This window comes from Bidens hawaiensis, unplaced genomic scaffold (genome assembly GCF_021521415.1).
Source record: "Bidens hawaiensis isolate Kalapana, Puna unplaced genomic scaffold, B.hawaiensis_p1.1 tig00034533_1, whole genome shotgun sequence".
Lineage (NCBI taxonomy): Eukaryota > Viridiplantae > Streptophyta > Magnoliopsida > Asterales > Asteraceae > Bidens > Bidens hawaiensis.
In genome coordinates, this window is record NW_027495964.1 from 119,532 (window position 1) to 144,196 (window position 24,665).

Consider the following 24,665-nt stretch of genomic DNA (forward strand, 5'->3'; position numbering starts at 1 on the left):
AGATCTGCTTTACCGAGCGCAGTCTCCGATCGTGGAAGCGGGAGTTCTTCTACATCTCTGCCCGCGCCATCCCCATTGCTATGAAGTTCAAGAAGGGTCAAGCGCTTCCGAGCCTTCACGCTTCCAGCTACCAGGAGGCGGAATGGTTCGCGAAGATATCCCGGGTCCAATCTCCGGTTTACCGGTTTGCGGAGTCCGGGATGGTGCTGCTGGGGATGAGCCGGGTATGGAAGGATGCGTCCCGGTTTCCCATCCTTCTTGAATATGGTTTGAACTCTATTCCTTATGGTATGTCTTGTCTTTCTTGCTGATATTAGTTAATTTTCTAACTGTTTCTTTTTCTTTCAGAGGGGAATAATTTGGAGTCGCTCCTGTTCCCGCGGGAAGCTGACAGTCCTGTGCGGGTGGGCACTCGTGCTCTGGATGACAATGAGTTGCCCATCCTGGAGCAAACGGCGGATAGGTTTGTGGAGGTCTATCCGCCGGGCCAAGAGATCCTGAGCCACCGGCGGCCAGGTAAGGAGATATTCTATCCTGAACCCCTCAATGCTGTACCCGTTGCTGAAAATCCTTACATCCTGTCTTCTGAGGAATCCGCAGATGGTCCTCCCCTTGTGCGGAAGAAGAAGACTGCTGCCGGCGTGAAGGGGAAGGAGAAGGCCACAGCTGATCCAGTGGTTCTATCTGACACGGAGTCAGATAGTGAAGAGGTGGCGGGGAAGCCCGGTGGTGAGAAGACCACTGCTCCGGAGGCTACGACCGTTACCTCCGGAGAACCAACGAAGACGACGGTGACCGGTACCAAGAGGCCGGCTCCATCGGGTTCCTCCCCGCCCGTCCGTACGTTCAGGGTCAAGAAAACCCGTAAGTATAATCATAATGCCTTTGTAGATTTGTCACTTCATAATTTTCTTTTAACACTTTCTTCTTTGTGCAGGCGTGGATGTTGACGCAATCCTGGGTGAAACGCAGGGGAGTACCTCCTCGCCAATGACGGTAGGCTCGGTCAGCCTTCCTGAGGCGTCGACCCAGTCGCCTGCGCCTGCATCCGCTGGTCCAGTTGCTCGTTCCGTCGAGCCAACTGTTCCGGCCGAGATGACGTCACCGCCGGCCGTGAGTGCGATTTTTACAGCATCCTTCACGGAACCGGCGGTTACTGCTGCTTTTAAGGAGGCGGCGACCGCGGCGGAGACCACGACGGCGACCACGGCGGCTGCCACCATGCCCGCGCCACCGGCACCGATGGCCGGACCATCAGGTACGCGCAGGGCTTCACGCCGATCTTTGCCACCTTCCCGTCTGCCTGACCTGTTGGATGGATTTCCTTTAGGTTCAGGTGATGGGTTTGGCGGCTATCGGCCTGTCATTGACCCTACAGGTGCGTAGGGTTCCTTTCTTTTTCCCTTATGTTTTTCATCATCTTTTCCTTACTGCTTTTGTTTCTTTTGCAGTGTCGGATTCCAATGAAGTGTATGTTCCTCGATGGAACATACGCCGAGGAACAACCCTTCGCACACCCGTGGAGTGCGTGGACTGGGCTCGCCACGCTGCTCCTCCGGGCGCGTTGGGGGAAGCCATGGTTAGCTACCAGGAGGGTAGGCTAACTAATGAGCTTCGGGTTCTCCAGGCCCGGATGCAGCCGCGCGTCGAGCTGCTTTGTCGTGAAAACGACAAGTTGAAAGCAGCTCACGCCAAGGACATATCTGAGGCGCGTGCTCTTCGGGAGGAGAACCAACAGCTGGCGGCAGCTGCCGCCGACAAGGAGAAGGCCTTCAAGGCCCTCGAGGTTGAAGTTCAGGCGCGACTCGAGGCCCGCTCCAAGGCTGCCCAAGCTGTGAATGAACAGCTTCGGCTGGCCAGGGAGACTGCGCGAAACGCAACCGAGAGGGCTGCCAAGGCTGAAGCCGTTGCTGAGCCTTTGCGTGTGGAGAATGAGGAGCTCAAGGCCAAATTAGAGGCTCTCCAACGCGCTCATGATGCCTTGGCAATGGAAGATGCCAAGAAACTCCAGGAAATCCTGGACCAAAGGGGGGTGCTTGACCAGACCCAGCGGAAGCTTAAGGGCGTCGAAGAGGCTGCCGCTAAGGAAGTTTTACTTGCCAACCTTAACAAGAGCGAAGCCGAACGCGCCCATACCGAAGCTCAAGCTGCCCTCCGATGGCTTCTTCGAGAAGCGTTGCCTCAGGTATGTTTAGATTTATCTTCACGCATTTCTTTTGTAAGAAAAGGTTCTAATGTATTTTTTTCTGTAGGTTGTGCGTCGGGTCTTTTCAGAGACCTCCTACGATGATGCTATGACCGCAGCCCTCAACGCTTCTCATGATGATGGGGAAAAGGCCGGCTTCATGCTTGGTCTAGGGTTTGTTGAGAAAGGCGTCCCGCCTTCCAACTTCCCTTTGTTCAATGTGGATACTGAAGCCATTTATGACCAAGCATTGAACCAATACGCCGCCTTCCCGCATCCAGTGGTGGAGAAGGTGGACGAAGTAGCTGCTGCTGATGATGGGTTAGCTGTCCTCAAAGCGTTCCTCGAACCACCCCGTTCTTCTGACGGAGCGGGTCCAAGTGGAAGCGGCCCTGAGGCTTGATCCTGAAGATCCCTTCCCATTGCTAAGACTTGTATAGTTTTTTATTTTTTCTTTTAGGCGGGTAGTTACCCGGCCATTCTTGTAATATATTCTTGAAATATTAATCTTTTTGCGTATAAGATTGTTATTTCCTTCTTTGGGTTCCTTGCTTTATAAACTTATGACTTGCATACTTAGTTTAAATTAGCAATTTTCCAAGTGTTTAGAATAAGAACCTTTGAACGTGGTTGATAGTGGGTTAAAGTTTCGCTTCCTCCTTCGTGATTGTGCGGGTAGAACCGTCACTTGCACTTGGTAGGATGGCTAAACTTTAACTTTTATCTAACCTGCGTGTAGGTTTTTCTTACTTTTTGAGGATAAGTTAACCTTTGAACGTGGTTGATAATAGGTGTGAAGTTTTGCTTCCTCTTTCGTGATTGTGCGGGTAGAACCGTCACTTGCACTTAGTAGGATGACAAAACTTTACCCTTATCTGACCTGCGTGTAGGTTTTTCTTGCCTTTTGAGGATAAGTTAACCTTTGAACGTGGTTGATAATAGGTGTGAAGTTTTGCTTCCTCTTTCGTGATTGTGCGGGTAGAACCGTCACTTGCACTTAGTAGGATGGCAAAACTTTACCCATACCTGACCTGCGTGTAGGTTTTTCTTACCTTTTTAAGAATTTTGTTTTGAACCGTTCGACGCGCGGTTGTCGATAGGTTAGTGTTCATTTTCCTTTCATGATTCATGCGGATAGACCGGCACTTTCATTTAATGGAATAATTGAACTCTTCTCCTTCAACTGACCTGCGTGAAGGTTTGCCACGTTATTGGGTTCGTGCGGGTAAGACCGCCTTCCCACGCAACGACTTCACGTAATGTGAATGCCGTCACCAGTGTTGGATAGTTTTAACCGTTCGACGCGCGGTTGTTGATAGGTTATTATTCAGTTTCGTTAATGATTTATGCGGATAGACCGGCACTTTCATTTTTGGGTGCTGAACTTTTTCCCCTTCAACTGACCTGCGTGAAGGTTTGTCACGTTATTGGGTTCGTGCGGGTAGGACCGCCTTCCCATGCAATGACTTCACGTAATTATGCGGTGAAAACCGGCATATTAGTGTCCAGAAAAGTATAAATGTAAAATCATCAGCTTCGATATTCTTAAAAGAGAATCATTTCCATTAGAAGTGGCTCTTGGCCTTTTCTTTACAAATTGGAATTGATTTACATGCAAACTGTGTAAATGAGCTCCCTTCCTTGTTGGGATGGGAGTGCCATCGAGCCGATACGCACCTGGTTCGGGATCTCGTTCTTTACGCAGCATGTAGTCTCGATTTTGAAGCTGGAATTGATTCGTGTTTTCCCCAGCTGGGGTTCTATACGCACCCGCCTGCTCAGCCTTTATTACGCCACGAGGTGCGCGAGCGTCCCATCTCTGACAAATGCTTCGACCATATCTTTTACATCTATGCATTCTTCAGTGTTGTGGCCCTTTGTCTTGTGAAAGTCACAGTATTTGCTCCGATCTGCATCGTGACGATGTCGGATTATTGGCGGTTTTGGCCATGGGAGCCCTTCAGTGGCGAATATCTCAGTGACGCTTTTGGTGAGTGGCGTCCATCTGGAGTCCCGGTGCGACTGTACATTATCCCTTCCGCCCAACCGATTTTGCAAGCCGGATGAGGTGTCAAAGTTTACCCTTGACTGCCAGATGCCTAGCTTTCGTTTTTTATTTAATCGGGCGGTGAGGACGTTGTCTTCTCTCGTCCTCTGGGTGTAGAGGTTTGTGCTCTGTGGGAGATCTCTACCCAGTTGCTTCTCTGTTTCCGCATAGCGTTTTGCTGCTGTCATGATGCCATCCCATGTGGATGGCATGCCATCTTTACCCGTTAGGGTGCGGATGAGCTCTGGGTCATGTGCGCCCTGGATGAAGGCAGCGCGAACAAGATCTTCACTGATATTGCCCAAACTTAGCTTCTTTGAGTTGAAGCGAGTGATGAAGTTTGGCAGAGATTCGTCTTCCTCTCGTATGCATTTGAGGATTGTCCATTGCTCCTCGGTATACTTCCGTTGCTGGCTGAAGTGTTGGCTAAACTTTTGTTGGAAGTCTGCCCAGTCGTAGATGTGGTTGACCGGTAGACGATCGAACCATGCTCTAGCAGCCCCAACCAGCGTCATTTGGAACATGTAACACCACGTGGGTTCCGTCCAATTGCTGACGGTTGCCCCCGCTATGAACCTGTTCAAGTGATCGTCTGGATCGGATATACCGTCATATGTGCCTATGTTGGGCATTTGTTTGGCACTCTTTGGGGCGATTGCTTCAGCAATGTCCCTTGCGAATTTGGACGTTCCTGCATTTGCAACGTTTGGTCTGAACGTTTTAGAGAAGTCTCGTGGACTTCCACCTGTGCTTTTTGGTTTGAAGGCTTGTCCAAAATGCCTTTTCGGTTGGGATTCCGTTTCCTTACGCTTCCCTTTTGCCCTATGGCGAGGGTTCGCGTCGGAGTCGGATTCCTCCGAGTCATCCTCCCAGTATTCGAGTTCGTCGGCCTGTTGTACGGAACGCAAGCGTTCGTCCAATTCAGCCTGGAATTCCTTTTGTCGTGCCTCCGCCCATGCCTTGACTTCATCGAGAGTTTGGCGGGGGAGTCTTCGTTTCTCAACCTGGGTATCAGTGGATCCCAGTAGGCGCTCATTTACTGCACTTGCCCCAGCTTTGGTAAGTGGGGTAGTGTTCGTAAAATTTACTTCGCTTGCCCCGGCTTCGGTAGCCGGGGTAGTGTTCGTAAAAACTGTGTTGCCGGTATTCCCCCTAGTAGCAGGGGTTATGGTTACCGGAATTTCTCTAACCATCTTTGTAGAAGTTTGAAAAAACTCGAGAAAAATAAAGTTCTAGCTTTATGCACGGATGGCGCCAATGAAGAAACACTAACCGGACCCCGGGCAGATTACTGGTAACCTGGGGGTTGGATAGCTGTTTCCCACGAGGGGTTAGACCCTTGGAAGATGGTTCTTCTGATAACCTGCAAAACAGACACCGTGAGCTCGTCACTGAAAAGGGGGGGGTTCCTCCTTGTGACCACCCTCCGGCGTGAGAATCAGACTAGATTGCTCTTTAAATATAAAAGTATATTAAGAGATTGCTAGAGCAGATATCAGGTATAATATGATGATAATGTAGTAAGATATGTTGTAATGTCTTTAGATGATCATACCATTTGGGGTATTTATAGCCGAAGGTAGGTTTCCAAGGAGGTATGGCCGGCTGCAACAGTGTTCCTGTTCATCAACAGTAGCCTACGCACGTGCCCTGCTGGTAGTTGGTGGGTAGGCAGCGGCTGATAGCGACCAGGCCTGCTGTATACTATTCCCTTTCCACCAACTGCCGGCTACGCACGTGGTATGACAGTAGTTGGTGAGTAGGCAGCGGCTTAATAGTGATACAGTACAGGAGCATGCTGCTCGCCATACTGTATCAGTGAGCTGTCGTATCCCTGATCAGATCTTTCGCCCATACCTCGTCAGGTACAGTAAAAGGTCCTTCAGTATACAGACTGGCTTATTTGGGCGGGAGTATTCCCCCTCCCGCCTCTGTGCGGGATTGCTCCCGGCTTTGCTCATTCCTTCAGGTGACACTGAATGATCGAGAGCTAAGTACCTAGTGCGTGTAGCCATGCTGCGCGGGTGGCCTTCCCTCATGGCTTGTATCCGAGGCTGCGGGAACAGGCGGAGTCCTTCACCATGGGAGGCATTTCCTGCGGGACCAGCTTGCATACTGCGCGTAAGGACGTCACGTCTCTGAGCATGGTTGGTCCTGCGGATCCAGTTGGTCTCTGCGCAGACGTTCCTGTTTAAGGTGAGTCTTGCGGGTCCAACTGGGCTCTGCTGGGACCTACCTCTTCAGAATCGTATCTAATTATCTGAACGATTGAAAAAACCTTTAGGGCAAAGAAAACTAGAGAGAATCTCACGCAAGGTGTATGAAATAATAATTTGAGAATTAGAGGTTTTATCTATATATATAGATTGTAGATGGTGGTCCGGGTCGGGTTGACGAGTTTAATTAAACAGGTCGGCCCACTAACCTGATCTATTTAATATTGTTTAATTGTTGTGAAAAAAAATTCATAAATGTTATAAGTACATTGATTATTATGGTTATTGATACTAAAATAAATTGGTTATTTTCACAATTGAAGATGGTGATAAAGGTGGGAGGTAAGCTAATGAGAACCAAAGACTAAACGGTGATATATTTTCGGTAGTAGATTCTGCTATGGGGAAAATTTCGTCGTATCATATAATCAGATTCCTTGTAGTGAAGGAGCTCGGTATCATACTGATCCTGAATTCCTTAATTCGGATTTTCTTTAAAACTTGGTTCAGTGCCGGTACCGAAATTATTTGGTTTGGTATTTACAGATATTGTATTGATCCCGAAACATCAAATAGTTGGTAACGATTGGTACTGACAGTACCCGCTTTGGTACCGGTACCCGGTACCATTTGCTCATCCCTAGTTACAACTCTATCTTACCCCTTTTTTTAGTAGACGTGTAACCCATATAATAACTTTTGGTTTTGATATCAACCAAAAATCTTAAATATACGTGTACACGATGTAAAATTTCAATTGTAACATTTATATGGTTATCGAGTTAGGGGGATGAGTTTAGATAGGCGGATTGAATGGCGAATAGGCGTGTTAAACTTAAATGCTTGATAAGGATACCAACTCTAAACGAGATATGTTTAAAACCATTTAACCGGACACAACATTTGCAACCGCTTCTTTGGACAATCAAACATATACAAACTAAAATGTTTATTTTTTTTTTTAAATTAAGGTGTGAAGTTTATATGTTGTTGAACTTGAAAGATGTTTTGTTCATGGACAGTGGCGACCCGTGGGACCCACGACCCGAGGCTGTGGCAAAGCAATGGCGATGCTTCAAGGCTTTCATAGTGTTTTGAAACCGAATGGGATTTTCATCTCAATCGTTTTTGGTCAGGTAGTAAAAATAATAATAATACTCGTTTTGACACGTTATCCAACTCATGTCGTTCGGCCTCATTTCAGGCGTCCCCTAATGCCCTCAAGTTTGTTGGAAATTTTGAACTAATAATAATTATTAGTATGTGTTACTAATAAACTAATTATTAACGAGTCCAAAGGGTAAAGATGAATGCGATATCGATGAGAGTATCTTTATTTGTTTTATTAATATTACTTAATAAAACCGTAACCTATGTTCTATAGAGTTTACATGGTCTATTGACTATACTACATAGGGAGATGGATTTCATTATTTCTTCAATATTTTGAGGAAGGTTAGTTTAACGAGCTTATAAAGATATGTTGCCAGTTCTCAAAGAATGAATTAGAATTTACAGGAACGCAAATCGTTAGATACCGATACATATGTGAGGAAACTGAGACACCGTCTTTATGCCTTCATCAAGATGAATAGGATAATGAAGATTATTTATTTCGAACCAACAATGATAATGATCAAAGATAGCATTGCAACTAGAGATTGGCAAGGGACCTGACCGGACCGTACTTGTTTGTGTTTTAGACCATTTTGTCCATCTCAACATGCATTTATATGTACTTGTGCACGTTTGAAGCTCGAAGGGCTGTTATAGGTTTCAATGTTGTATTGGTCGATGTTAGAAAACGATTACAAAAGATCGTATGTTTTCTTTTCGATTACATTCTAAAATATATTTATGAAGAAAACTAAATAATAAACATTCTGTTTATATATATAAAAGAAAACGTTTAAGTTAAGCGAGTCGGACTCAAAGTTAGACAAACTTGGTCATCATGTTTACAGCCCAAAAATAGAATTCTTGTTGTTAACTTAAAGCGATTTATTAAGATTCAAATATTAAAGTCGAGCTCGCCTTTTAAATGAGAAAAAATAAACAAAACCGCTAGAAGGAGGGGTTGAACCTCCGACCTTGTGGTTAACAGCCACACGCTCTAACCAACTGAGCTATTCCAGCTTCTTGTTAAAACTTATAAATTTTATCTATATTTTTAACTTATAAATTTTTTTAGTTCTTATATATTTTGAGTTCTTATAAATATTTCCTCCGTTTTGGAATGGTTTATTATTATTACAACTCTATCCTTGCTCCTTTTTGTTAACGTTTGGCCGCATAACTAGGGGTGTAAGCAAGTCAAGTCGAGCCCGAGCTCGGCTTGTTTAACTTACACATAGCTCTAGCTCGGTCCGTTACTATTTCTTAATTTATTTTTATACATTTGTAATTATTTTTTATATATTTTTTTCAATCATTTGTATATATAATTTAGTTATTTTTTCATAATATTAAATATATTAATTAATAAATATATTTTATAGAAATTGTGTTAATGACAGGCCCGTTTAGGCTCACGGGCCGACTCAAGCTCGATAAGTGAAAGTAGGCTTAGGCTCGTTTATTAAACGAGCTTACTTTTAGGCTCAGACTCGTTTAAGCTCGACTTGATCGAGTTTTTTTAACCAGCCAATCTCGAGTAGCTCACAAGCAACTCGGCTCGTTTGCACCCCTACATATAATTTCATTTGTAGCACTTCAAGCGTCCACTATTTAATGACCGAGAGTTTGCTTGGTCCACGACTAAACTACATTTGGCACCTAAAATGTTGCAAGTATAATAAGAATTACACAAAAGCTAGTAAATTAAAAAGGTAAACCAACCAAGACTTTCACAACAAGAAGTTTAAACATAATAATACATGACAATGTTGGTTAAAGTAATCATCAAAAAATTCTATGGAAATTAAACATTAACAGAAACCCTAAATAAAAATACTAACTTAAAATCACATGTAGATCGTAGATGGCAGTTGATTTCTGTCTCGGGTCGAATCGGGTATGACATGAAAATAATCAAGTTTTTAAGTTATTATGCTAACTAGGTTAGAAGCCGTGCGATACATGGGTGGTTAAGAAATACAACAAAAATAATGAATTTAATATTATTTTAATAAAATACTCTATGGATTTGTATTATTATCACCAATTTAACATATTATTTTACATAAATCTAGTGGTGATGGTGTTTTGTGAAAATTAGGGCTTGGCATGAAATTGGTGTGAAGTATATGTGAAATCGATCGAATCGATGAGGGAGAGTACTTAATTTAATTTTAATTTATTGTATTAAAAAGCAATTCTAGAAGTTGAATACAGATCAATTTAATTTTGAATTATTTTATTAGTAAGAAATTATGAGAATGCATGCTAATAAACCTAAGCTAAAATAGGGGTGTTCTTCGGGTTATTTATTCGGGTTTCGGGTTGTATGGGTCGGGTTATTCGGGTTTGAGCTCAAAACAAATTGACCCAAGAACCGACCCAAATAAATTCAGTTTGTTCGGGTTTCGGGTTATACGGGTCGGGTAAATTCGGGTTGGGTTTCGGGTTTAACAAATTAAAAAAAAATCCTCCTTTAACAATATCATAAATTAAAAAACCATATTCCAAGCCGTTATAAAACCATAATATACAACCATATTCAACAATAGCATATATTATTTAACAAAACATGAAATTTATCATACAAGAATTCATTAGACGGGATGAGGAAGTTTTGTAGCATGTGGATTAATACTTGTGCAGATTGAAGAAACATGCTCAATAAATATTGGTTTAATACTATACTATTTAAGTTTTTGAATTGAAGATACATTCTCTGCATTCTTTATGGTCATTAATACATTGGGATGTGATAGATCCAATATTAATTGGAGTCTTGAGAACAACCGAACAAGAATACATAAGGTCACTGTGCTACTTCACCGCTAAACTACCCTATAAACTTAGGGATACATGCATCGATGTATTATACTTCGGGTTATTCGGGTCAACCCGAATCAGGGTATTTCAACCCAAATACTGACCCGAATATTTTATCTCGGGTTCGGGTTAGGAGTTTAATCGATTCGGGTGAATTCGGGCTGGGTTATTTGGGTCTCGGGTCGCTTCGGTTTGGGTTTGTTATTCGGTTACGGTTAAAAAACACACCCCTAAGCTAAAACCATTTATTATCTAATGAACCTTTGAAACCCAAATGGATAGTGTAGGGATGTCCACATATGCATTCTCCTTTTTGGACTCACATGAGGGGTATATTTGTCCCTTTCCTCCTCAAATAAATCTCAGCCTTAATTCCCAAATCTTATTTCAATCTTTGTCGTTCTTTCCTTCGTCTTCCACAAACCCTATATGAGGGGCACACTGATGGGTTAATGACCAGATTTAACAGGGTTAGTGGGGTCGGGTTTAATAGTAAGTGTAAACAAAACTATTTGACGAAAACACATATTTGAAACATTTGACTAAAACCGCAGATTTAATCAAATCACAAGAATAAAAACCATAGTTCTCTCTCGCATTTAATAACTCTGACAATTATTGAAAGGTTCATGTATATATTAACTGAATTAAGCGGAGAATAAAATTACAAAGTATTTAAATTGTAAGTTAACTTGGCGGGTTAAGTTACAATATAATAGAAGATGAAAGAATATTAAGAAATTTTATGAAAAAGAGAAAACTTTGTGGGGTTATTTTGTGAAAACTCTTTTTTGATAAATGGTTAATTTGAAAAAAGATTTTTTTTAGCCGTTGGAAAATGTTATTACACTAACACGGTAACACAATGTTATTACACTAACACTTTCCGATTTTCAAACTCAGAAAACTTGATCGGAAAACTTTTCCATTCTCGAAACACAAACACAGAGTTTAGTAGTTCGAGCGGTAGGTTTTGTGTTTTACGTACTCATCCAAGACATTCCTTGTATTCCACTAATTATCTTCTTTGAATATATGTTATAATGGAAATTCATGACGATGATGAATTCACTCATAGTCGTCATTCTACTTGCGATTATATCCGGGCTTGGACGTCGGTCGATGAATTACTTACTAGGGTAAACGTCGCTTTGTCAAGAAATATCGAGATTAACGGTAGTGTAGTAGAGCAGTCGATAGGGTTCTTTAATGAGGCAGAGGATTATCAAGTGCTTCGATCCCATTTGAACACGTTTTAATCTAAAGAAACCCTGTCATCGTTGGTAAGACTTTATTTGTCACCAGATCACACAACGGTAGCTGAGATATCAATAAAGCTCTTTGTTATTGCTTGTAAAAATGGGTTTGAAACGAATCCAATTTAAATGTATGCATACGTGGTTTTGGATTTTTGTAAAAAGCTACGTGATTCAGTTGGCGAAGATGAAGAGCTTTATAGGTTTTGTAGAGGTACTTTAGGATCCATGGTAGAGCACATTATGATAGGAAACGTGGTAAGCAGTAGTGAATATGAGATGTGTAAGGTATCAGTGAAGGACATTTTCGGATTTGTGGTAGAGCTTGCGAACAAGCTACTTGGGAGACTGATTGTAGATCTTTCAACCGGTGAAGCACGCAAGTTTGCTTCCTTTTTGAGGCCTACAGTATATGTAATGAGAAAGCATAACACCCTCGATGATGATGAATTAAAAGACTTTTTTGAGATATCATGTAAACTGTGTGTGAAAATTAGCTACTTTCTTACTGGGCTAAAAGAGGGGATGCCAATAGATCCATGCCTAGCTATCATAAAGTTGTAATGTCTTGTTTTATGTCATATATGGAGCCCATCATTCCTCCGTTGGTTTACGTAATTAACATGTATTTTATAACTGTTGAAGATCTAAAAGAATGGATTGCAGATGGGTTCTTGAGCTCAAAGATCTTTTGGACTATGAATGTAGGAGAGGATTGGTAATGAAGACGCTTCCTTGTATTACATATGATTTTAGTGAGCTCCAGGAGGATTCGGTGACGGATATTGATAGAACCCGATTGTTGTCATCATCTTTTGAAATTATTTCAAACAAAATCCCCGATAATCTTCGTAAAGGATTTTCTTTACGGTTTATGAATGAGGACGCCTGGGGTAAAGGTGTATGGAAATCTTGACAAAATATTTAAAACCATTTAACCGGACTCAACATTTGCAACTGTTTCTTTAGATAATCAAACAGATTCACATGTCAAATAAAGAAATATAGATCAATCCGAGTCAGGTTTGAGTAAATTCTCACAGGTGATGAAACGAATGCAACCACACCTCGTTTTCTCCAACTCATCTCAAATCTATATAATAAACAAACCCATTAGAAGGGGCCAGAGACCAGAGTCTAAGTCTCTAGACCACCTTCTGACGCTCATAGTATGTAGAGGGAGTGAGTTATTTGGGGTAAGAGACAATGTGCCTCATGTTGTGTAGAAAGCAAACCATTTATAGAAAGCAAACTATTTATAGGCAATAAATGGGTTTAATCTAATGGGCCTTCTTCAATATTTGGGTGTGCTAAGATTAGTTTACATGAACTGCCCTAACCCTATTAGACTAGGGTTCTTTTTGGGATGCACCTCTACAAGTCCCCCTTAAGATGTAGCCAAAGTTGTATTATGGTGGACTAATAATCTGTTTTTGTTGGTCTGATGGTCCTTGTCATCTATTGAGATTATAACACTGAATTTTCTTAATTATGAGTATTTTGATTGCAAAGGGGTGGTATGGATAGGCACCTGATCTTGTTAGCAAGTCTTGCTTGTTTATACACCAAAGACACAAAGTCTAGATGATATACTTGAGTATTTTAAACAAGCATTTTTAATTTTTTTATGTATAATGGACAAATAGTCATATACTATTTACTTGAGCTTTTTAATGTGGCGTCTAGCGAGTGAGATTTTGAGAAAAATTGCTCTTTGTAGAGCATAATACATTGAAAGTTGTAAGCTGTGTTCTTATGGGGTTGCTGGTTTTTTCAGTTTGGCTTTCACCCAAAACCGTACTGAATCGCACCACGCACACCCCTACTTATAGTGAAGGAAGATTGGTAGAAGTGACCCCCCCCCCCCCCCCCCCTTTTTAACTTTTGGTGTTGATATCAACCAAAAATCTGAAATATACTCGAACACCATGAAAAGTTTCAATGGTAACGTTTATATATGGAGGAGTTTGGATATGTGGATTGAATGCTGAATATGCGGGTTAAATGGTGAAACTAACCGATATATAATTTTTTTAAAGATATCTACTCTAAATGAGATGTTTAAAACCATCTAACCGGACACAACATTTGTAACTGTTTCTCTAGACAATCAAACATATTCACATGTCAAAGTTGACCCCTGGGTTGTAATGAATTTGCAAATGTGTTAACTGAGTGGATAATGGGTTGACGGATAGTAAACTTGTAACAATATACTTATAATCAGCTAAACCTAAAATACAACCAACATTGAATTGTATGTAGGCTGACGTGTTTTTTATAACCCAATTTGTACACGACATGTTTAACAAAGGGTTAGACAGGTCAATCTGTTTGTTGTCTAAACCCGTATAGTTATGTAGGCACTATTAAAATTGATCATTTTCGTATTTGATTCGTGCCGTGTTGTATTATGTCTAAAGGTACCACTGCCACTAATAATAATAATAATAATAATAATAATAATAATAAGTTTAAAGATTTCTCTACAAACCCAAAGCTTTCTACAAACTATACGTAAACTCCTCAAATTATATGGTGATATTTTTCAAAAATTTAAGAAATGGGAACATTGTTTTGGCACCATATGAATCATTAGTGGTGAATTCGAGGTACAAACTATACGTAAACTCCTCAAATTATATGGTGATATTTTTCAAAAATTTAAGAAATGGGAACATTGTTTTGGCACCATATGAATCATTAGTGGTTAATTCAAACCTCGAATTCGACTTTGATATTATCCTTATTTTACATTATTAAGATTTTAGGTAGAGATGCATATTCATTATTTTCCATGTCACTAAAACATATTATATATATAGAATCGATAACGACTAAACAACATTAGTACTGTTACATTTATATTTTTGTAGTTTTCGGTTCCGTTATGAGTCTCTTTCGGTACTTTTGCACTATTTGTACCGAACTAATATTGTACCGTCATAATCAGTATGGTATTTGGTTTGTTTTTCACTCAAGTTCATCGTATTTGAAAAGTAAAAAAAAATGGTTAAGTTACGTCTTTAGCAAAAAAAAAAAATAGCATTTTATGAGTTTTCTTTTCTATTTTCTTATGCATTGTCATTTTTTATGTAATAAGGTAATGTACATGTTTTCCACTTTACTAGTTTCCCATTTCTCTCATGGATATATATCAATAAAATATGCTATAATTGAAAACTATAATATTTAATAACCTTTTTATGTGGTTCAAAAAATAAATCAAAATATAGGCAGATTAGATTGATTGAATTGGTGTAATGTTGTGTTTATGTAATTTCTTTCTCTGTTTTCGGGCTGTTCTTCGGCTTGTGGAGACAGGGCCAGCCCAATAGTAGTGTTGGGCCAAACTAGGGCTTGAGACCCTTAAAAAAAGAGAAAATTATTGTTTGCGTGTCTGTGGTTTTAGAGTGGAGACACAATGAGTCCCCGAAAATTCTTTTGAACTGGTTGAGTCCCCGTGGTTTCAGAAACGAACAATTTGAGTCCTCGTGGTTTAAGTAAAATGAAAGTTTATCCTGAAAGTTAAGTAACGGCAGGGACTCAAATGGTTCATTTTTTAAACCACAGGGACTCAACCAGTTCAAAAAAATTTTCGGGGACTCACTGTGTCTCTGCCTTAAAACCACAGGGACGCAAACAGTAATTTTCTCTAAAAAAATTAAGGCCCTCATTTCTAGTTTATTTTGTGTATTTTTTCCTAGCTTGCTACCTTGAATCTTTATTATATATATAGCTTCATTACTTTTCTAATTGAAAATTCAAAGTATTATAGCTTCATATTTGAAACACGATAATTCCATAGTAAATTCAAAAATAAATTATATATTCTATAGTGTAATTTCTTTAATTCTTGGCAAGGGCCTCACAATTTTCTCTGCTTTTAGGTCATCAAAATGGTTGGACCGTCACTGTGTGAAGGCAGTGTTCGGGTGTTTTTATAGTGTTGCTCGGTGTATGTTTGTTTATAAAACTTTATAGTTGGGAAAAAAAACCATTTTATGTTTTATTATAACTTTAATACAATATAGAAGTCACTAATATAATCATCTATCCAATTCTTTTTGTGTACTATCAAATATTAAAAGCAATAGTTTCTTTGTATATGAATTAACATTTAATTGTGTGATATTGAAAATAAAACAAAAGAAAGTTGCTAATCGTTCTTAACACGTTAACTCGATAGTAACTTGTGAACAAATTCAAAAAGAATTTAAAGTTTGCTGGTGACGTATGTGGTGTGGGTCCCATGGCATGACTAGGTTTCTCTCCTTTGGTTTCTTGCATAATTGTGACATTTGATATTTGACAATAGATTTAGAGATGAGAATAAAACTTTGTCATGTTTTATATAATATAAGTCTCTCAACTTAATTAGTTAATTGCATACATTAAATTGTCTTAATATTTTAAAAATACACATGCTTATCAACCTCATATCTCTCTTAAACAAGTCAAAATTTGGTTAATTTATGTTTCAAAGTTTTAAAAGTATCAACGTGAACATTTATATATCAAAACATTTATATATCATATAGTATGTGAAGAGGTAGGTCCCAGCAGAGCCCAGTTGGACCCGCAAGACTTACCTCAAAAAGGGACGTCTGCGCAGTTGAACCCGCAAGACTCACCTTCAACAGGGACGTCTGCGCAAAGGCTAAACTCGCAACTCACCTTGAAGAGACGTCTGCGCAGAAACCAACTGGATCCGCAGGACCCACCATGCTCAGAGACGTGACGTCCTTACGCGCAGTACGCAAGCTGTTCCCGCAGGAAAAGCCTCCCAATGGTGAAGTACTCTGCCTGTTCCCGCAGCTACGGATACTAGCCATCAGGGAAGGCAACCCGCGCAGCAAGGCTACAAGCACAAGGCACTAACTCTCAATAATTCAGTAATGTCACCTGAAGAAGGAATGAGCAAAGCCGGGAACACTCCCGCACAAAGGCGGGAGGGGGAATACTCCCGCCCAAAAGAGCCAGTCCGTACGATACTGGAGGATCTTTTGTACTGGACCTGACGAGGTATGGACAAAAGATCTGACCAAAGATACGACAGCTCACTGACAACAGTACAACGAGCAGCATGCTCTTGTACCTAATGTCACTATTAGCCGCTGCCTACTCACCAACTCCTGTCATACCACGTGCATAGCCTGCAGTTGGTGGAAAAGGAACAGTACACAGCAGGCCTGGTCACTATCAGCCGCTGCCTACCCACCAACTACCAGCATGGCACGTGCGTAGGCCACAGTTGGTAGAACAGGAATACTATTCAGCCGGCTATACCTTCTTGGAAACCTACCTTCGGCTATAAATACTCCAACACCTTGGAATGGTATGATCATCTTGTATCTGATATCTTATATCATATATCTTATCTAATACCTGATATCTGCTCTAGTCATTCTCTTAATATACACTTATATTCAAGAGCAATCTAGTCTGATTCTCACGCCGGAGGGTGGTCACAAGGAGGTACCCCCCCCCCTTCTCAGTGACGAGCTCACGGTGTCTGTTTTGCAGGTTATCAGAAGAACCATCTTCGCCGGATCTAACCCCTCGTGGGAAACATCTACTTAACCCCCAGATTATCCGTAATCTGCCCGGGGTCACTTAGTGTTTCTTCAGTATGATATGAATTTATTTTTGTATTGATGTTTCATGTCACGATAAGACACTACATGACATCTTATCAACAAATGATAGTCACAGGTTTGTTCAAAATAACCGTACCTTGAGGCTCACAAAATAAACTCACTCAAGAAAAACTCGTTTGTAGCATGTTTGTAACTGAGTTGAGTTCAAGCCCAGCTAAAGCAGGCTTGTTAGCTAGCTCGTTGGCTTTCGTTCGTCTACCCAACTTAAAATATAGAAGTTATATACTATAAATTATGTAGTTTATAAATTATGAATTATATGTATATTAATTTTTTATTTTTTTATATACCAGCATATGTAACACTAAAAAACTTTAAAACTTTTAAAAAGAAACAAGCTAGCTTGATGGGCCACAAGCTGACTCGAATTCCACGAGCCAAGCCCAACTTAAATATCAGCTCGTAAGATAAACAATCCTAACCGAGTTGAATCGTTCGACTTCAAGCCCAACCCCAACCTAGTCCGCTCGTTTACAACCCTAGTTATCTACATAGCCTTCACATAGGTAATCATTATGTTGTTAATCAACATTAATGTCGTTACCACAAACAGTGACGAGGCTTGGACGAGAACGCGAAGAGGTCGGACTCAATACATATAAAAGTTTTCCTAAACGAGAAGGGAGGGGGGCAGACTCAATACGTACAAAAAGTTTTGAACGAAAACACGTAAATTTACACTGTTTAAAGAAAAAACAGGGTGGACGGGGACCACCCGACCATAAGAAAGCTTCACCCTTATCACAAATACATGTAATTTAAAATAGTTTAAGGGTTCTTTAATACATAAAATATATATATATATATATATATATATATATATATATATATATATATATATATATATAAAGCATGCCGAATTTTTATGGCACGTATTTAGGGCTGTTCAAAAAGCTCGAAGCTCGGGTTCGTGGCTGGCCTGATAAAAGCTCGAATAAAACTATCTATAAAAAGTTTATTTGAAACATTATGAGTTGATTTGGATCATTTTTGTAACCGAGCCAAAATCAACGCAAGCTCAGCTCGAGTCATGGCTCGGCTCGTTGGCTCGATCTTAAGCTCGTTTAACTTCAAAATCAAGCTACTGCCTAGCTAAGTTACCTCATTTAATTCCGACCTTGAGTTCGAAACCACCCTGACTCGACTCGTGAACGTCCCTTATTATCCTAACGATCAGAATATCATAACATAAAGAAAGAAATAACTAAATAAGGTAACTCATAAACACCATTTAGTTAATATTAATATTAAGAATTTAAGATACCAATGTACACTAATTAAGACAACTATCTCACAATGTAAACGCACGACTCATTCAATTCTTCATATTAAATCCACTGCCACGTGTCCACCACCATCCTATCCCAACATTTTCAACGCCACTTGAAAGTCCACCTTTTGATTATTATTACCATTCCCTTTACGCCGTCCACCAAACGACGTCGTCTTGCTCTTAACCATCTTCTTCTTCACCTCTAAACTCTTCTCAATTGCTATACTTGCCTTAATAGCCAACAAACATATCTCATGTAGCGAAATCGGTCGGTACGACATCGATACGGGCATAATGAAGTATATTTGACCAGGTTGAAGATGTTCGTCGGCTGACACGTGTGGCACGTGACAGTCGACGAACATTGTTTCAGCACTGGATAAAAAGAATGCCCCTTGCTGGTGATCATTGAGGACATTGCGTGTTGTAATTGGCGGCCGGAGTTCCTGCATCCGGCCGTCAATTGCGTGGATCACCATCGCAATTGATGGTGATCCGTTGGTGATCATTAATGTTCCTCGTTCTTGGGAATGCTGGACCGATGCACATGCACCCATGTTGGGAATTGTGTTTACTGGATGACTTTGGTATCAGTCTGGCTGAAGACCTTAAATTTAGCGCTGATTGGGATATAACTCTAGAACTTTATAGATTTGTTCGCTAGAAACTCTGATGGTGGGGATATAAACTTAGCGCTAACCGAGATGCAATCCAAGAATTTTATAGATGTGTTTACTATAAACCCTCACGATACTCTGATCCGGATGAGATTTAGGTGAGGATATGTATGTATGTATAGGGATACAAGGAGTGTGTGTAAGGTGGGCTTTGGAGGTGTGAATATAATGAATTGGTTAGTGGTTTTCTATTTTGGATTATATGTTTGTTTTTGGACAAAATTAAATTCATGAAAAGTGGAAAGGATGATGTAGGATTCTCGGGTTTGAATTAGAAATATTATTAAAAATATGGAAAAGGTAATTGAAGGTTTTTTATTGTGAAAATCATAAATATGTTTTTAACTTTTTGTATAAAAATAAAAGTATGATGGGTTTATTATAATATTTGTACACGTATACATAACTAAAAGACAGGTATCATATAATTATTTTTCGTCTAGGGTTGGTGGCTTTGTGACAAAACCAACACTCGAAGGTTGTAGATATAAGTCTCAGAAAAATAAAGAAATTTACCTTTTAAAAAAAGATATATATAATTAATTTAGTAATGATATTATTTTCTCGTTTTGGAATTGTTCCTGATAAGGCTTCATGGACTTAACAATTATGAAATTGTACTATTATAGTGATTTTTTTGATGTTGGAAGTTAAAAGTGAAGAGTAATTATAGATGGAAAGATATTAAAATTTAAAAGATATATATTGAAACTTATAAGGTTATTAGCATTGGCTTTTTTTTTTATTTTTTTTACATAATTTTAGTATAAGAATATTATAACACTTAATAATTTATTTCATGATTTCCACCTTTATTTTAATAACAAATGTTTGGTTGGAATAAATATTAATACACACAAGATAATATGATAAATTGAAAATAAAATAATATTATATTATAATTATTTTAGAGCAAAGCGCGTCCAACCCATTTATGAAACTTTGTATTATTCTATTTTTTTTAATATTATCTCAAATACATTTCTTAACAAACAGAAGGAGATACGGAAGCATGTACAAACAACTACAAGCAAGACTTCGTAGAAGGAGATAGGAAGAAGGATGATGGGCAGGTGTTTAACTGTTTATGGTTCGATTTGAACAATTTTAACGTAAGTTTGTTTTCAAACTATTAACTACGATTTCAAGAGAAAACGAATCAAAAAAGCTGAGTGGCAACGATCAACCGGTTTGACGGTTTAATGGTTGGATTGACCATTTTAGTTTTTTTTATAAGATAAATTAGTAATATTATATATTTTATATGACAAAGATGGTTAATATATAAGGGAGATTTCAAATGAGAACCCCTTTGAGTTTTAAGAACTCAAAAGAACTCAGTGTAACGATTTTTTTTTTCGAATTTTTTTTACACATGTATAATATATATAGGTTACGTACACGTTAAAAATTACAGAATTTTTACGTACCGAGTCGACTTTTTACACATGTGTAACGGACGTAAAAGTTAATGTAACCACTTACATCTTTATTCTCTCTCTTCTACTTTGATTTTTTTTGCCAGATTTAATCTCAACCATATATTTCAATCAATTTAATTAAATGTGTGGTCTAAAATGGAGTTCTTAAGTTCTTACAACTCAACTTTGTTCTCAAAAAATCTCTCCCTATAACAATAATACATATATACATGAATGTAAATTAAAAAAATAAAATAACTTTACAAAAATTAATAGTTAAATTGTTGTATCGAAGTTTCAAACCCAACCGAGCAATCGAATGTCGAACCGAAAAAACATACCTTTTGAAGTGAGATCCATGTATGCATCTATTGATTACTTTTGAACCGAACAAATTGGGATGGCTAGTCACCGATAACCATAACTTAAAAATTGTTATATATACATTTTTTATTTTTCTCTTCTAAGATATCATATACCGGTTCATTTATTACTTCATTCTTCTTAGTTTGTTTATTTTACACTTCACGTTATATTCTTAACATTCATATCAAACTTATGAATTTGATGCGAAGGTTGCGCTCTTGGTACTAAAATGAATGTTTCTTCATTTTTTAATATTTTGATAAAGTGGGCGTGGAAATAAATCGTGTTCTTTGTAATTAAATAAAGAGTTAATGGCCATTTTCATTCCTATGGTTTGCTACTTTCGCCACTTCAGTCCAAAATTTTTAATTTTGTCAATTTAGTCCTCATAGTTTTAAATATTAGCCAATTACGCGTCTAACGGCATCCAGCTATGCCGGTAGTTTAAGGGTATTTTTGTCTTTCTCCTTTTAATTTTGAGTTAATGGTCATTTTAGTCCCTGTGGTTTGATATCTTTGCCAATTCAGTCCAAAGTTTGAAAATTTGTTAATTTAATGTTCAGTTTAATTCAGTTTTTTTTTTATTTTTTATGTTTTTTGTTTATAACCCTGAAGAGCATAATTCAAGCCCAAACCCATCGAGCAACCTCAAATACTGGTATGCATTTACTCTGTTGACAACAGTAATCATAACCCCCCCCCCCCCTTATATTTAGTTTCTAGACATTTCCTAAAATCTTCTCCATGGTGGAATTCAATGGTAAAGTGGCCAAGGTAATTCCCTGAAACCGAATTATACATAAAAAACTAAAAATTATTTTGTAGATTAATGTATAATAGTTGATTACGACCCAGATTTTCGTTATGATATGTTAATCTCTAAACCCTAAATATTATGCATTCATCAAAGAAACGATTTTTAGTTTTTGCGTACAATTCGGTTTCACGGAATTGCTTTGACCACTTTACCATTGAATTCTACCATGGGGGAGAGTTTAGTAACCGTCTAAAAACTAAATACGAGAGGAGGGGGTGTGATTATTGTTGTAGATAAAGTAAATGCAGACTTGTTTTGGGCTTGGATAATGCTCTCTAGGGTTATAGAAAAAAACTGACTTAAATTGAAAAAAATTCAAACTTTGGACTGAATTGGCAAAAGTATCAAACCACAGGGACGAAAATGACCAATAACTCAAAATAAAAAGGAGAAAGATAAAAATACCCTTAAACTAACGGCATAGCTGGATGCCGTTAGACGGATAGGACGTAATTGGCTAATATTTAAATCTATGAGGACTAAATTGACAAAAATACAAATTTTGGACTGAAGTGACGAAAGTAGCAAACCACAGGGACGAAAATGGCCATTAACTCTTAAATAAATATTATAGAAGACCGCTAAGTTGGTGTACTTAAATTAATTAATCTTTCCTTTATCTAATAAAATTAACAAAACATTCTAAAGAATTACACTTTGATCGTTTAAACTATTTAATTATAAGGAAAAAGGTATTAAGCTTATACTACTACTATTATATAGAGAATAAAAATTGTATACTATAGTTCTTTTTTAAACGACAAACACCGACTAAACCCCTAAAAAACTCCCTTATAGCTAATGTGAGTATAAATTTATATGTATGATTTGTTTAATTTGTTAGTATTAAATATTGAATATATAATACATGGACAAGTTATAACTAGTATTCTTTATAGCTAATACGAGTACAATTTTATATAAAAAAAAGTAGAGAAGAAAACAATTAAAAGTACTCTTGAAACAAACTAAAAACTTACTAGTTATTGATAAAAATGAAATAAATTATAGCTAAAAAGGAAAAAGCAATCACTTTTATTTTATTTATAAACTTTTTAAAGTTGTTAATTAATGTCAAGGTCAAAGAACATGCACCATGCATTTTCAAAGATGTCTTCAGTACACTAAGGTTTAAGTAAGCCTATTTTAAGGAGTTAAAGTTCGAACACCCACGTTTTCAGTAGACATCTCTTACAGTCTTATGACATTGTTTATATAATTATACTAATTCAAATAATAATAATAATAAAATAAGAGCCTTACTTTTTCAAAATTTCAAAAGCATTATTACAGAAAGAGTTTACAAAATTATACAATTAACATCAATGTTTTTTGAACAGCAAAGATGTATAACTAAAAGATGCTGCTGGATGCAAGCTATAGAATATAATATTAAACGTGGCGATATTATTAAGGGCGGTTCAGTAAAATCATATAGGTTGGCCTGGTGGAGATTTAATATAATAATTCGTTTATTATTATAGATAAGTTAGTCTTATCTTAATAAGTTAGTCTTATCTATTTTTAATCCTATTTGTGTTTAATTCAAATTTTGTATTTAATATGTGATAGGATTAGAACTGATGGTTATAAATATACCCATCATCGATGTATTGTTGAGGTTTTCAGTTTGTTCTTTTTATCAATAATACAAGAATCATGCATTGGTTAATTTGGTGTGTTTGATTAAAAAACTTGCAGCCCAGACAGTTTGTTTGTTTTTTCTTTTCTGTTAGTCGAGAAGGAACTGCAATTCAAAATCTGAGTTCGTGTTCTACTTTGTGATCCACTGGTGAAAGCGTTTTAGTTTAACATATAACACATGAAACCTTGATAAATTTAAACACATACTATGGGTGATTTCCATAAAACTTTTTAAAACCAACGATTGTTAAGTGAGAAATTTAAATCAAAACGCAAGCCTAAATCGAGTTTATCTACAAAACAAGTTAAAATAATTTCCCGTTTGGGAATTGTTTAGCATAAGCCTCAATTAGGTCACCATGCGTATACAGTGACAGAGTGACTCCGCTTTTAATATATTTATAGGCTTTCAGCGTAACACAACAACCACCTTAAGGTCTAGCGTATGTATACACTAATCCAACGTACGTATACATCACCTTCTTGAAAAAGCCGAGACAAGGCGACAACCCTTTTCAACAGCGAGATTTAACATGTGATTCTCGCAACCCAACATATACATGCAACTACACAAGTCATATGATAAGAGGGAGTTTTTTTTTACCAAAATGGGATGGGAGGAAAAACTCTTTACCATATTGGATGATTTCAAAAGTATTAATCAAATTAGGTGATTTTTAAAAATTCTATTTTTAACTCTATTTTTCTCATTCCTAGTCTCATTGGATGAAAATATCTTCTATAAATTTCGTTTATCTAAATTTAACATACCAAACTATTTAACTGAAAAATAAAAAGAATATTTATTTTTCATCTCGGTTTTTTTTTTCAAGTTATTAAAAAAGGTGTCTTGAAAACTCGAGTTAATATCAATAATAATAAAAAAAGTTGTCAACTACTTCATTGCAATTTCATTACGTCACGTGCTATAAACTTAGTGCATGCATACATGATTTTTAATTAAAAAAAGTTATTTGGTTTTTAAGTATACAAATCCATTTAAAAGAAAAGAAAAACTACATAAATAACGTTTACAAATTTATGAAGAGAAAAGCACACTCAAAGAAAACTACCAGGTTGTTTTAAAGCTAGTTGTATCCTTGAATATCACTAAAAAAACTTGACTTGAAAAAAAAACTAAAATATAAATGACTCAAGCCGGCT

General features: G+C 38.0%; 2 protein-coding genes and 1 non-coding gene across 3 annotated transcripts; 1 reads left to right on the forward strand and 2 right to left on the reverse strand.

The window, feature by feature from the left end:
* Nucleotides 1-8,510: 8,510 nt before the first annotated feature.
* Nucleotides 8,511-8,584, reverse strand: TRNAN-GUU (transfer RNA asparagine (anticodon GUU)). The gene has a single exon. It is a non-coding gene; the product is annotated as a tRNA-Asn (tRNA).
* Nucleotides 8,585-11,772: 3,188 nt separating this feature from the next.
* LOC143586222 (E3 ubiquitin-protein ligase UPL5-like) lies at nucleotides 11,773-14,164 on the forward strand. Its single transcript, XM_077067818.1, has 3 exons — nucleotides 11,773-12,203; nucleotides 12,289-12,536; nucleotides 14,067-14,164. Exons 1-3 carry the CDS (start codon nucleotides 11,773-11,775, stop codon nucleotides 14,162-14,164), a joined length of 777 nt encoding a protein of 258 aa, XP_076923933.1.
* Nucleotides 14,165-18,662: 4,498 nt separating this feature from the next.
* On the reverse strand, nucleotides 18,663-19,133 carry LOC143586223 (uncharacterized). The gene has a single exon (XM_077067819.1). It carries the CDS (start codon nucleotides 19,131-19,133, stop codon nucleotides 18,663-18,665), a length of 471 nt encoding a protein of 156 aa, XP_076923934.1.
* Between the last annotated feature and the right edge of the window lie 5,532 nt (nucleotides 19,134-24,665).